Below are 13699 nucleotides of genomic sequence, written 5' to 3'. Positions count from 1 at the left end.
AAATCTGAGTTTACATTCAAATGAAGCCTTTCAAATGTCTGGAGCTGATCTGGGGTCAATTCCAGTCTTAGTAAAGCTAATTGTCGGTACAATGGGTGTTTAGAAAAGTAAAAGTTGCAGTTTTTTCTGTGGTTTTGAAAGCTTAGACTGGCTAACTGTATTTATTCTAATATTGGTGAGAAATTAAAAATACTTCCACCCCATGTTACTGCTGTTTGTACCACAAAGAATTTCAGGATAATAAGAGGGATTAGTTGAATTGACCCCAAAATCTAAAGCCTCATATTTTTGTTTCAGTGCTGTGGCAGGCAAAATATCAAAGACACATATCTCAAAACTGGGCCAAATAACACCAACATCTCTATGATCACATACAACCTAGGTTTAGTGAGTAAACACGTTGTGTTGTTTTGTAATTTAGGTTGACTGACCCTTTAAAAAAAGAGGTTGAGATCAGCTACAAAATCATCTGTGGGTCATGTGAGGTTAAAAATCAAACAGTCCGTTCCTGTGTACCTAAAACCAGCTTCAGAGAGACAGAGAGGAGCTTCCCACTACAGCAATGTAACAGGTGGCAGCATATGCACTGATATGGCAGCTCACCTTCCGTAAACAAAGTGGAAACAGCACCTCATCATGTCATTTTCACACTGACTGCAAGTCACCTGGCAGCTAACTCTCCTCTCTGCCGCATCGGTAAGTGTCACTGTGCTTCATTTGCTTCAACACTAACACCATTAAAATCCAAAGGCAGTTTCAACATGCCACCCTCTCCCTACATAATGAAATAACATACAATTAGGTGGATATGATGCAATTATAAGATAAGATAAAGGGAGGAGGGGGTCATTACATCCAGAGGGTGGTCAGCATGGTGCTGAGGAGCGCCACCAGAAGCAACCATGCAGAGGAGATCACTGGGAGAGGGAAAGACATTTAAAAATGTTAGTGATGATGGTACACAAAGTATACACTGACTTTAATTAAGTGGCAATTAATAGCTTATTGTGTTGTATATCTTAATCAATGGATCAATCTTCTTTCATTTATCTATCTTTCTGTCCATTCATAATTTCAAAAACTGGCTGAGTTGTTTTGGATTAAATTTAGGAGAAACATTAGTGTCCAGCATTTTCAAAATCACACTGATCAACCCAAGGGGGCGCTAAAGTACATCATGTTTAATATCCTAAACACCTTTGGCTGCACTTTAATTAAACAGTGTTGGAAAAAAACATGGCACCACAGCTTACACTCTTTTTAAATTTTTTTTATTAAAATGAGTGAAATAAGGGACAGCTTTAATCACACAGGGATACATTGTTTCTGATTGTCCTGCCCACACAGGGAGCTTAAACATTAGCCTGTGTTGTAATACAGCCTTACTGAATATTAGATAGTGTTGAGCTTCCTACCAGAGCAGTTTCAAAGTGTTACGTGAATCTAAGAACTTCTCTAAAGTTGGTGTATTTGCTTAAGAAAAGTGTGAATGGTTGTGGTTTATATTGATTTAAGAACCATAATTTGACGTGTTAAAAGGTGGTGTGCGTGGTAAAAGATCAAATTCAAACAGCTATCACCTGAAATGACATAGATGGAAGGAACAAATAAAGAAGTATGTGTTTTTACCTGCAGTCGATGAGTTACACTCCATGTTCTCCAGTGCGTCCATGTAGCCCTGGCCCAGCCACTCCTGGTAGGTCTTCCTGTCAGCAACACCCACCATACGAATGGTGGAGTCTTTGAAGATGAGATCTTTGCCATTGTAATTCGTTGAGTCAAACATCTTGAAAGCATTACCAGTGTCACTGCTAAAATATCTCTGCAGAGAACCAGCGAGGGAGACAAAGAAGCTTCATGAGATCAAAACTGAACAATATCTGGACCTATTATTTCTCTTACTGTATGAATACCAGTGGATGGTTGAGAACATGCTTTGGCTTTATACTACACTGCTAAACAAAGCAAGACACAAACACACACACACACACACACACACACACACACACACACACACACACACACACACACACACACACACACACACACACACATAATAATATGAAGCACTATTCATATTAGGCCAGTGTATTTTGCTTGCTTGCACCTTCTGGATGTGTGGAGTTTGAAAAGTATCCACCACACAGTTAGGGCCTAACGAACAATGCTACTGAGTTGAGCTGTAGAAAGTTCAGGATTCAGAGTTTTTGAGATCCATATTAAAGATAAGTAAAGCAAGATATCTCTGCCTCTGTTGCTTCCATTTTCACTTCTTTTGAAAAATCTGTCTATTGCAAGTTCCTTAACTTTAGAAAATGCAATACTAAATCAGTTTTATGTTACACACATTGGTTTATGCCCAAATTCCTCAGACTCACCCCTTTAAAAGGACACATGCAAACTGTACATATGCACATTCAGTACCTGTGCGCTGTCCAGGAGTCCATAGAGAGCGTAGATGTTGGTTTCCGGGCGCACCATCACAGCGTGGGAGGGGACTCTGGCCAGGTGACAGTTTCTGTACTGCGTGACCTCGGCTTTGCTGTCCTGGGCACAGAGCAGCTGGAAGTCTTTGGACAGGAGATTCATTGCCCATGGTTCAGCTGAGTTACCTGAATAAAAGACACAAAGATAGGTGGTTAACTAGCTCTTTGACTGGGAAAAGACTTTAAGAGAGCATTCTGTATCCTGGAATAACTTATATACCATCAGTGTATTGGAAGATTGTGGCCTGTTTGATGAAAGCCACATCACCATCTCCCGCTGCCAGACACCTGAATGGACAAACAGGCAGATGCAGTGTGTTACATTCAAATAAAGTGTGTTAAGCCCATGAAACACACACAAACAAGCAGTTTTTAGTACCTGAAGGCGCCGTCGTATCCATCATACCGGTCTTTTCCCTTCTCACATTTGTTACTCCCTGAGTCATCACCCACACACAAACCACACAGGTTGCTTGGGTAACCGGGCTGGTTGGCGCCTGGTATGCAACTCTCCTTGAAGTACCCTCCCACCGCTAAGCACCATTGGAAACAGGAAACAGGAAGTCAAAGGGAAATTCAGGCTTTTTAACCCAGTACATTTCATAACTTTTGCTACCCAGAGGAAAATAAATACTTTAAAAGGGGCATTCCTCCAATGATTGTTTCACGCCCAAAGTACTGATTTGCTGCTATTGTTTTAATTGTGTTCATTTATTGTTTTAAAATTAATTTTAAAATTAGATTTTTAATAGTGCCCTAATGTGTAATCAATGCTGATAGTAGTGAAGCTAAAAAGTCATAGCCCTCCCGGTTAGCACAATTTCTTTACATTTTAGTAACTTAATGATTCACTGAAAAAAACCCACTGACCTTTGGGTATCTCGCAGTTTTTGGGGTTGATCAGGCCTCTCTCAATCAGCATTGCTACAGGAACGTTCCAGCCAGCCGTACGGCCCACTCCAGTGTGACAGGAGCGACGGCCTCGTAGGTCGCTAATTTTATTGATGTCAGAGCTAGTCTTCTTCACCACTGCAACTGCATAGTAAATAGAGCCGTCGCGATCCTCTGCAGAAAAACAAGAGACAACATCCTTGAAAACCAGAATGTGTGACTGTGTACGTTTGTTCATATGAATTTGTGTGTTCGAGTTTCTACCTGTGTAGCTCTCGCCGGTTGCAGGGACCAAGCCAAAGTCTTTGCCTGCATCGTAGATGTAGCCTCCATCCAAAGTGATGGCATCAGCCTCGTTGTTCTGCACAAATACAAACAGAAGCAACAGAGATTGAGATTCAAACACTGCTATGAGCAACATACCAGTTTGTCTTTTTACTTAATTTTATTTCACAGATTTCTGTGAGCCAGAATTTTACATTAAACCTGCAATAACTGGCCACTTGAGGGCAGCAGAAACACATTGTGAACACAACACTGACATATTATCATCTTTTAAGTTGATATGCTGAATGTGTTGGCGAACTATTTACACATCCAGCAGTTATACACCAACAGTTTTATTCAGTCCACCTAGTGGAAATCCAATATACTCCCATTTATATCTGTTTTGCTCTCTACCAGATCCTGAGAGAAATATCTGGCTCTTTAGCTGCTAAATGTGCCAATATGTTCACCAGCAAGTCGCTTTTTCTGTGAAAACTGCTGCAACCTAAAACAACACTATGAGAGCAGTGAGACTGAACCAAAACAGTAAAACTGTGGCCGGACAGTTAAACAATGATTTTAAACTTGCTATAAAGCTCAGTGAAGCTGAGTGGAACAGCAGATAATTCTCTGTGGGTTCATCACTACGAGTGACTCCTCTGACATTACACACTGACACTTGATACATCTTTATTAGAAAGCATTTTCTTATAGCCACTTAAAAAAAACATAACTGACATTTAATGCTTTCAGTAGTTTGTTGCTGCTGCTATTGAGAAACCGGCAATGAGAAACATCTGTCTGGTACCTTGATTTTCTTCAAGCAGTGAGTCACAGAGTCCCCATAGACACACTGGATCTGTGGAACCAGGCCTTTCACTCTGAAGGCATCGGCCATGTCTGTGCACTTTTTCTGCTCTCCGCTGGACAAAACACACCAGCGCAGGGGGTCTCCTATTGAGAGATGAATGGATGGATGGATGAGTGCCTGGGTGACTAAATAGAAGTGGATAAATGTATAGAATGATTCTCACAGATCAATATGCTTCACCTGTCATGGTACAGCCCATGGCACTCAGAGCATTATAATAGTGGGGACCCATCCACTTTTTGGGGTCCTCTGACCCAGCCTGCTGAAACATGGAGGAGGACTCAGAGAAGAGCACCGTTCCTCCTCCATATGCAGTAGAGGAAAACATGTTGAAGCCAGACTTGTCCTGCAGACAGAAATAAACACTTGTTTATAAAATGAAATCTCACAGTGGAAATGTTTTGTAAAATATTCACACATAACTGACAATGTGGCCAAATGGATCACTGATTACTTTGTTGTGTCTAATACTTGTAATGAAATCGATAATTTAGGAATAATGTCACACATATGCACAGTCACAGGTGAAAGGTGTCAATCTGCATCTCCTTGAATGCATTGTGTCAAAAATACTGTACAACTTTGACATGTTGACACTTTCACAACAATTACTCAATTGAAAGAGAATTAATTGACAATTATTCTGATAATTGATTTATTGATTCAGTTGTTTTTCAAGCAAAGTTACCAAAAGTTCGTTGGGTCCATCAACTGAGACTAGACGTTGCTGTTTTTCTTTGTAATGTTTGGCATAATATTGAATATCTTAAGATTTTGGACTGTTTGTCAGAAAAAAACAAGCGATTTTCACACAATTTTTGTAACATTTCTTCAACTAAACAATTAATTGAGGATGAAAATAATCATTACTTGCAGCCCTAGACTAATGTACAATTGATGCATTAGAATAGGTCCTGTTTCTGTGTGTTACTAATATATAGTTTGTGAGTTGTTTGGACATACCAGCCCCTCCTTCAGCATGCTGTACACCACAGAGGGAGTAACGTGATTGCCGACCACAATACCACGAGCTGGGACGCGGACCAGATGGCAGGTTCTCCACCTATCAATAGAAGCTCTGGTGCCGTCACGACACAGCAGCTCATAGTCTGATGACTTCAGTGTTCCTGCCCATTCTGGGCCTTTACCTGTAGAAAAAAATAACTAGTTAGCTATCGGACAGGCTTACTCACTACATGGGCATGAGGTAGCTGAATGACAGCATTTCATGTAATTATTGTAATAGACAACTTATTTATGAATATGTGGCCAACAAGTTGTTACCATCAGTGTTCTCCTCGACAGTTGTGTGTTTGACGAAAGCCACATCTCCACCATCTTCTACCATGCACCTAAAGAAACCAAACCAGAAGCAGAAGTTAAGACTTAAAGGTGTAAGCTACTTGTGAACTGTCACACTTGTTACATTGAAAGTGGTCGAAGTTAAATAATCTTTTAAAAATCCTTGAAATCACATCTACTCGTTCTCCCTAATTAAAAATTCCAGATTCTGTGAATATGCAAAAATATTTCATTTCAGAAGTTTGATTGTTGGACACAAGATGCCTTCGACTTCACTGAAAAGTCTATTCTCAGTGTGGGTACAATGGAGGCTTCAATTTTCCACATCATACTTGTGTAAGTTAAATACAGAACCAGGATTTGCTCACAAACTATTTGTGATGTCACAAATCATGCCCATAGGCCCACAACCTCAAAATCTTTCAGCAGATTAATGTGAAAGCAGCCTTCTGGTGCCTAGTGCCTGCACGTTGGTTTAGACGCAAAGGCAATTTATAAGCTGTCCTTATTGTCGCCCTGCTTCCTATCCTGAATATATCTTTTTTATAAACAATCTATCCATATATTTAAATATAAGTCTTAATGAAAATCTTAACTGAAACTGGTCCCGGTAGAAGAAAGTAAGTAGGTTTAAAAGGTCTATGAATAAACAAAACTGATCTTAATATATGTCATTCTGTGTGTGAATGTAGAGTATATAGAGTATGAATGTATTACCTGAAGGCTCCATGATAGCTGAAGTATCTCTCGTTGTTGCCCCACTCACATTTGTGATTTCCGGCAGCGTCTCCCACACACCGCTCACACAGGGAGGCAGGGTCACCGGGCTCGTTTGCTCCGGGGATACAGCTGGCATTGAAGAAATTCGCCACACCTGATCAAACACACATACACACTAGTTTTTATTGTGTCTGTTGCTGTGCGTACATGTGAGTACAGTTCTATATTAGAAAAATGATTTCTGTTTTTGACATAATAAACTGTCATGGTTTTGTCTCTGACCCGAGAGAATTTATGGAAACGCTGGATAGTTAGCAGAATTTGGGGTTAGCAAGGTAACTTCAGGTTTAACTCTGGGTTTTCAGAGCAACAACGGTCGTTCCCTTCTTACCAAGGTACATCACCATGGTAACTTATGCTGAACAGCTAATCTGGAGCAGCTTAACTATAGAAGGTAAAATCACAGCTGGCCACTGGATAAAAACAGTCATCATTTCTAAAGGATGACAACATGAACAAAAGTCTCCAGTCAATCGTAAAAAAGGAGAAATATATATATTTTTTGTAGGTCAGTAGAAAAATGTTATTGTCCAAGGCTTTCTATTTCCTTTCTGGTTTAAAAGCAAAGATCATTTATGGCACTAAACGCATAATTGTGATTTTAGCTGCGTTTTAATACTGCAACGTTGACATGAACATGCTCATAGCTGGATAGGAAAACCCGGAGTTGAATGATCGGGTTGATAGCCTTATTCATACTTTGGTTATCTCGATGACCAATGGTAGGTTAAGTGAAGCCAAATAACAAAAACATATCGTGGGTATGTTGAACTTGCTTCGTAGTACAGGCCCCTGGTGTTTTTTCCTCTGCTTCCTAGTCTGTCTGTGTATGATGTGGGTATGTCTGTTTCCATTGTGCTTTTCCCTCCACACTTTCCCTCCACACTTGCACTGCATCTTCCTCATTAGCCCTGCCCTCAGTGCCTCTTTTCCCGACAATCACTCCAAGCCTGCACCCAATCCCCCATTAGTTCAGTTAGTATTCATTTTCCATTTTGTTGGATCCTTTGTTCAAGTCTGTTTGGTTCTGCTCAGCCTACCTTTGCACTTTCCAAGGATAACAACCTTTTTTGTAGCCCTGCTTTTTATTTTCAGTCTATGCATTTGGGTCCGCCTGCTCCACTATCCTTCATAGAAGGTTCCAACAAGTTATGGACCCAGCAAAGACAAACCAATTATTGGGCACATGCCTGGCTCTGGGGGTCCTCCTATTGGCAGCCAGCATTCAGGACTTCATTGCAGACAAAGTCCAGCAGTCCTCCTCTGCTCCCCAGCATCACAAAGATTCAGCCTCTGGTACCCAGCTGTCAGCTCAAGCATCGACCTCTTTACCCCGCTAACATGCAGCAACCCCCCTGTTCTGGTTGACATGCAGCCATGCCCTGATCTGGCTGAATTGTAGCCAAAAAACTGATCAGGCTTATGTGCAGCCACATCCTGTTCTGGCTGATGTGTAGCCACGCCCTGATCCGGTTGATGTGCAGCCACGCCCTGATCCGGTGATGTGTAGCCAAGCCCTGATCTGGTGATGCGTAGCCAAGCCCTGATCTGGTGATGCGTAGCCACGCCCTGATCTGGTGATGTGTAGCCATGCCCTGATCCATTTGTTTTGCAGCCACGCCCTGATCTGGTTGAATTGTAGCCAAAAAAACGGATCTGGTTGCCGTACAGCAACCCCTAGTTCTGATGGGCCGCAGTAATCTTCTGTTCCTACTGGATCGCAGCAATGTGCTGTCTCCGAGCCACAACGGTCCTGTCCCTGCCTGCCCGTATTCATGTAGTCCCTGGGGTTCCTGTTTGGCTGTTTCCTTTGGCTACTGAGTACACCTGGTTCTAGCTTTCCCACGGAAGTCAGTTCTCCTCCTGAATTCCCTGTGAATCTGTCTGCAGTATCCCCTGTGACTCCACCCCCAGAGTCTGCAACATCCCAGGTGGTCCAGCCTTCAGGGTCTGTTCAGGCTACAGAGGGGTTCTGAGTGACACCAGTCATCTGTCCTGCTTTCCAGTTTTCTTCCCAAATAACTTCACTGTCTGTCCTGTTTTCTGGTCCTCCTCGAGAGTGGCTTCAGCCTTCAGCCCTGCCCTCTGGTTTCCCACTAAAGGTCCTCAGCTTCCCTTTGGTCTGGCCCCCAGGCTGTTTGCCCAAGAATTCTTGCTGTGCCCCTTTTCATAACTAAGGATGAGACTGTCTCTTGAGGATTTTGAGTTTCATGTTTTGGAAAGACTGAATTGTTACTTTGGTTACCTTTTGTTGTTTTGTATTTTTTCCTCTGCCTCCCAGTCTGTGTGTGATGTCTGTTGTGCTTTTGTTTTTTGTATGCACTTTCCAAGAATAAAGATCTTTTTTGCAGCCCTGCTTTTGACTTCAGTCTCTGCATTTGGTTCCACCTGCTCTACTATCCTTGACAGCAACATTGTGTAATGAAGGTCACATCATGCAATTTCAGTCACCTCTAACATTTTGCATCAGCTGATACAGCAAATCCATTAAATAACAGACCTCATGTTTACCACATCAGGATGTCACACGTCTTAATGTAAAATATACAAAGTCCTGTTACCTGCCTATCAGACCATTTTCACAATGGTAATAGAAAACAAAATCACAGCTGTAACTAATGACGACTGCATTACACTTTGGTGTGCCAGTGAGTTAGCATCCACAATAACAGTAAGAATGGAGACATAAAGTCTTAAAGACAACTGTTTGAATAAATACTGACAAAATATTTGAAATATTATAAAAACCATAAAATTGTGAAATAATCATCTCACCTGTTTCCAATTAATCAACTTTTATTTTCTCAGTTTTCTTCCTATTATGAATTTGTTCTCTGTGCAATGCTGTTTTTAGGATTCTATCAAAATGTTATTATTTCTTTTATTCTACACTTTATTTTTCTCCTTGATCCTCAAAATTATGTCTATGTTGTATTTGATACTCAATATCTGTAAATCGCTTTGGTCAACATGTGTTTTCAAATGTGCTCTATAAATAAATTGACTAGACTCTAATTGAGTTATAAACAATGATTATTGTCTCTCCAGCTTTCTGTATATGTATACAGCAGATGTACATGTTTCCTACCCTGTGGGATGTTGCAGCCCATCACAGATATGTATCCCTGGTCGATTAAATATCCCAAAGGCATGTTCCAGCCGGCTGTTCTGCGTTTCCCGGTGTGGCAGCTATTTCTTCCTTGCAGGTTGTTGATGTTGATGCCAGGCTTCGTTTTCTTCACCACTGCAACTGCATAGTAGGTGGCACCGGTACCTGAGGGGATGACAGCATAGGTGTTAAGACACACATGACAAAGGAGCACTGTCTTCAAAGGGCAGATTATTACTCTTGTTTGAAATATGCAACATACATCACAAACATTATAATGAGGGTAACGTGAATGAATGAATGATCTTTATTTGTCATTATACAAAAGTAGGCTACAACAAAACTGTGTTTCTTCTCTCTGTTAATTAAATAAGAAAAAAAAGATAAAGTCCACTTATTGTGTGATCACAAGTATAGAAATAATGTATGTTCACCAAGACTAGAAGTAAAATGCCGGTCTTCAGCATCACAGGAACTAAATTAGTAATTTTCTGTGTCTAAGAATCATCTTCTCATGTAAGATGTAGTTCAGTAGTCAAGACCCAATGGAGGCCCTGTGTTTAGGTTCACAGTGAGTTTCCAATTAATTAAATCCACTTCTGTCTACAGTGGAATAACTCTGTAAACACCCAGCAGATTAAGACAACTCAAAGTGTTCATTTTCTTTTATCTGATTCAGAATAGAGAGATTAACCTTTCAACTTCATATAATGATTTTGGGTTCACTATCATAAATCCTGCCCCATCATAGGCCACCCAAACTTACAGTCATCATGAGTATTTTTTCTTCATACTATTTACATAGTAAATCCTTTTAATCTCACTGCAATGAGCACAATTTCCACCCACCAGATGATGACTCTGCAGTTTAAATTCTGTCTAGGTAGTTATTAAAACTTACCGTCAGACTTTGATTCACCCGCAGCCATCTTGAGGGAGGTAGTCTTGCCCAGTTTGTAGATGTCAGAGGCAGACATGGACAGGGCATCGGCTTGTTTATTCTGCAGAGACAAAACAAAGAAAAAGATTAATGATGTTATAAATATCACAGTGGTCACAGTCTTATGTTAAAAGACTCACAGGTGGTCGAACATCACATGAGGAAACTTTGATTGATGATTTGCTCTTGAGCAAAAAATGTGTTCTTCTTAAAATGGGGCTAAAAGTCTCAGCAATATCAAATCTACAAGAGGTTTTAAGATTCATCACTAGATTCGACATGCCTTTAAGAAGCAGATGGCACATTGGTACATCTTTTATAAGAGTGTGAGAAATTAAGCACTTTTTGTAAACTTTGAATTAATGCTAGATACTGAGATTCAATTCAATTTCATGCCAAATCCGAACTGAGATAAATTCTGAATTTTTATTAGCATTACGTATTTAAAAAAAAAAAAGTATTTAGTTGTGTCTTTTAATTTATTTCTTGATCAAAGTTTTGTCATAAAAACATAGTTTGGTGGACTGTTTGTAGAACAGGATTTTGGCTTATTGTAGATCATTGAAGCTTGTATGTGGTCCTTGATGATGGGAAATGAAGAAATGTGTGTGCTGCAATACTACTAGTATTTACAGTTTAATAAAAGGAAAAACACATACAGTAGCATATCGAGCGTATCAGACATTTCCTGAGCCATTACCTGAAATTATGCATAATGCTTGTATCATCAGTCATTGAGTCATCGAGTTCAGCTGCTGGTAATTAAGATATGCTGTTCTCTGATTGGAAATCTTCCCATCATTGGTTGTCATACGCAAACCTTTACCCAGCGTGCTTTGTGCCACCTGATAACTACATGATCCATTAACAAGTTTATTGCAACTTTCCATTGAGTTTCTGCCTCGTTATCTGATGCCTGATTGTGCATCCTGCCATTTGCTCTATGGCCTCTGATTAAATCAACTAAACAAGTCATTAAGAGAGATGTAATTCCAATTTGACATACTCAAATTGGTTCTTGTTATCAGTATCCCACCTGCAGTTTCTGAACACAGTTCTCGGCGCTGGTTGCACTGACACAGCTGAGGGATGGACGGATGGAGATGGCGGCCAAAGCCTTCGACATATCCTGACATTTCCTCTGCTCCGCGTCTGAGATGGTGCACCATCTGATATTGCTCTGGCAAAACACTGAGGGAGAGAGAGTGATATTAAGTCCTTCATGAAAACTATTAAGAGTTTGTTCTCTTTGTGGAAAATATCTGAATCATGCTTTAATTTACAGGTCCCTTAATGTGATACTAATTTCCCAGAAATCTTCTTTGTAATTTGTATGTATTTAATAGGAAATGCACTCATGATAAAGTTTTTAGTTAAAAAATTGTCAAGAGTTCAATTTATTAAGAAGTTTTGAATATGAACCCAAATGATTTAGCTAAACTTTAAACCTGTTTTTCTTATAATTTTACAACCATTTCTGTAAAATGAACTGTTAAATACATGCAAATTACTCAAGTCAAGTACATTTATTGAAGGACCCATAAAATAAAGCATGTGTTGTCCCATAAAATAAAGCATGTGTTGTCCCATAAAATAAAACGTGTCTACTTATCAGAGCTGATAATACAGAAACAAGAAAAAGTAGTCAACTGAAGCAACACTTTGGTCAACAAGGTTGAACTACAGTGAATTGTTGATTTATGACACACTTCTTTACAGTAATTCTGCTGCAGTAACAGTGCCAGTGTTTATATCACTTTGAATATTATAATATCATCTTTGTGTTTTATGATTTTAATTACTAGTTTTTACCTGCTTTTTATTATTTTTTTCTTTTCAGTGTCAAACACTGGTTACTTTGAAGTGCTATACTTCTGAAATGTATTACTGTTTCTTTTAATTAGGTAGAAGGATATGCTTCCAGTTTCAATCGCCTTAAAAGTTGCTCTTGTGTAAATTCACATCTGTGGTAATGCAATTTGTTGCTTGTACACTTGTATCACATGCATTTTATTCAAGATACATTTGGTTTTAAATTGTCATCAATTATTTAATATGTCAATAAAGATATTCAGATACATTTTATTAAAACGAATAGCTTTGTGTAACTCATTGTGTACACAGTGTAAAAAAGCTTTTCTTACCAGCATTCAAGATTAGCAGCAGAGCTCCCACTGTCCTCCACATGGCCATGGCTTCGTTCTTTCTTCCTCTCCGCCTTCTTTGGTGAAATAGCCTTCTTTTCTTTCTCCCCTACTTTTTATATGAATACCCTTTACAACCCTCTTGAGTCAAAGTCCAACTTATATCTCTAGAAATCAGCTTAAAGTCCTGGTGTGAAGTTCAGAGGAGATTGTATTTTTTAGTGATTTACAGCTCACATCTACAGCACATTATTTCTGCTGGAGTATTTGAAGCTCAGTGTAGAGTTTAAGAAAGTGTGTGCCTCTCTGGTATACCTGGCCTGACACGTCTCTGCTGCTGCTACCTGGCTGCAGTCCAGAGCTCGGACAGAGAAGTCTTTTACAGTCAGGACCACACCTCTGCTTTCCTCTCCCTCCTCTGCTCTGCTCGCATGGTGCTTTTCCACTGATGGTCAAGTGGGGAAGAAGGGATTCATACCAATGCAGTGACTCACTGCTGCAACACTGAGACAAAAATATGTTTACCTGCTTTTGTTACTGACTTGGCCTTTACCTCTTACTAAATGTTTGTTTTTTGTTTGTGTGCAGAACAGGAAAGCTGTTATCCTTCACTACAATGCTGTACCCAAAGAGATCCCACTGACTGGTCGAGTGGTCTGTAACGCAAAGTGAAGTGAAGTGGGTGTTCTGGCTCAGAGGGCCAATGTAGCCTATATAATACTCACCATTCATGTTCTGGGTTTCAGCCCGGAAACCTAACGATGTCTCATTCCAACATCTTTCCATCTAATTCACGTCTTTGGCAAAAAGTCTTGATCTTTTGCTCAAATTTAAGATATGATTCCTAAACAGAAATATTCATAGACTTTTCTTTTAGGCTAATGTGTATTAAAAAGCACTACAATTGTA

General features: G+C 39.9%; 1 protein-coding gene across 1 annotated transcript; it reads right to left on the bottom strand.

The window, feature by feature from the left end:
* Positions 1-849: 849 nt before the first annotated feature.
* Positions 850-12839, bottom strand: meltf (melanotransferrin). The gene is made up of 16 exons (XM_062424478.1): positions 12791-12839; positions 11683-11837; positions 10608-10707; positions 9686-9871; positions 6535-6691; positions 5800-5867; positions 5479-5663; positions 4696-4861; positions 4453-4595; positions 3642-3738; positions 3357-3551; positions 2866-3019; positions 2707-2774; positions 2425-2612; positions 1630-1822; positions 850-917 (listed from the first exon to the last, which is right to left on the bottom strand). The coding sequence occupies exons 1-16, from the start codon at positions 12837-12839 to the stop codon at positions 850-852; spliced, it is 2172 nt and encodes a 723-aa protein (XP_062280462.1).
* Positions 12840-13699: the final 860 nt, after the last annotated feature.

This window comes from Scomber scombrus, chromosome 8, assembly GCF_963691925.1.
Source record: "Scomber scombrus chromosome 8, fScoSco1.1, whole genome shotgun sequence".
Lineage (NCBI taxonomy): Eukaryota > Metazoa > Chordata > Actinopteri > Scombriformes > Scombridae > Scomber > Scomber scombrus.
The sequence above is the reverse complement of the archived record's forward strand: the minus strand, read 5'-3'. Positions and strand labels throughout refer to the sequence as shown.

Coding starts and splice junctions, on each gene's coding strand:
- meltf (XM_062424478.1), bottom strand. CDS start 12,839: ATGGCCATGTGGAGGACAGTGGGAGCTCTGCTGCTAATCTTGAATGCT. Junction 3,552..3,641: donor AACCGGCGAGAGCTACACAG/GTAGAAACTCGA, acceptor GTTTTTCTGCAG/AGGATCGCGACGGCTCTATT. Junction 2,775..2,865: donor GGATACGACGGCGCCTTCAG/GTACTAAAAACT, acceptor TTGTCCATTCAG/GTGTCTGGCAGCGGGAGATG.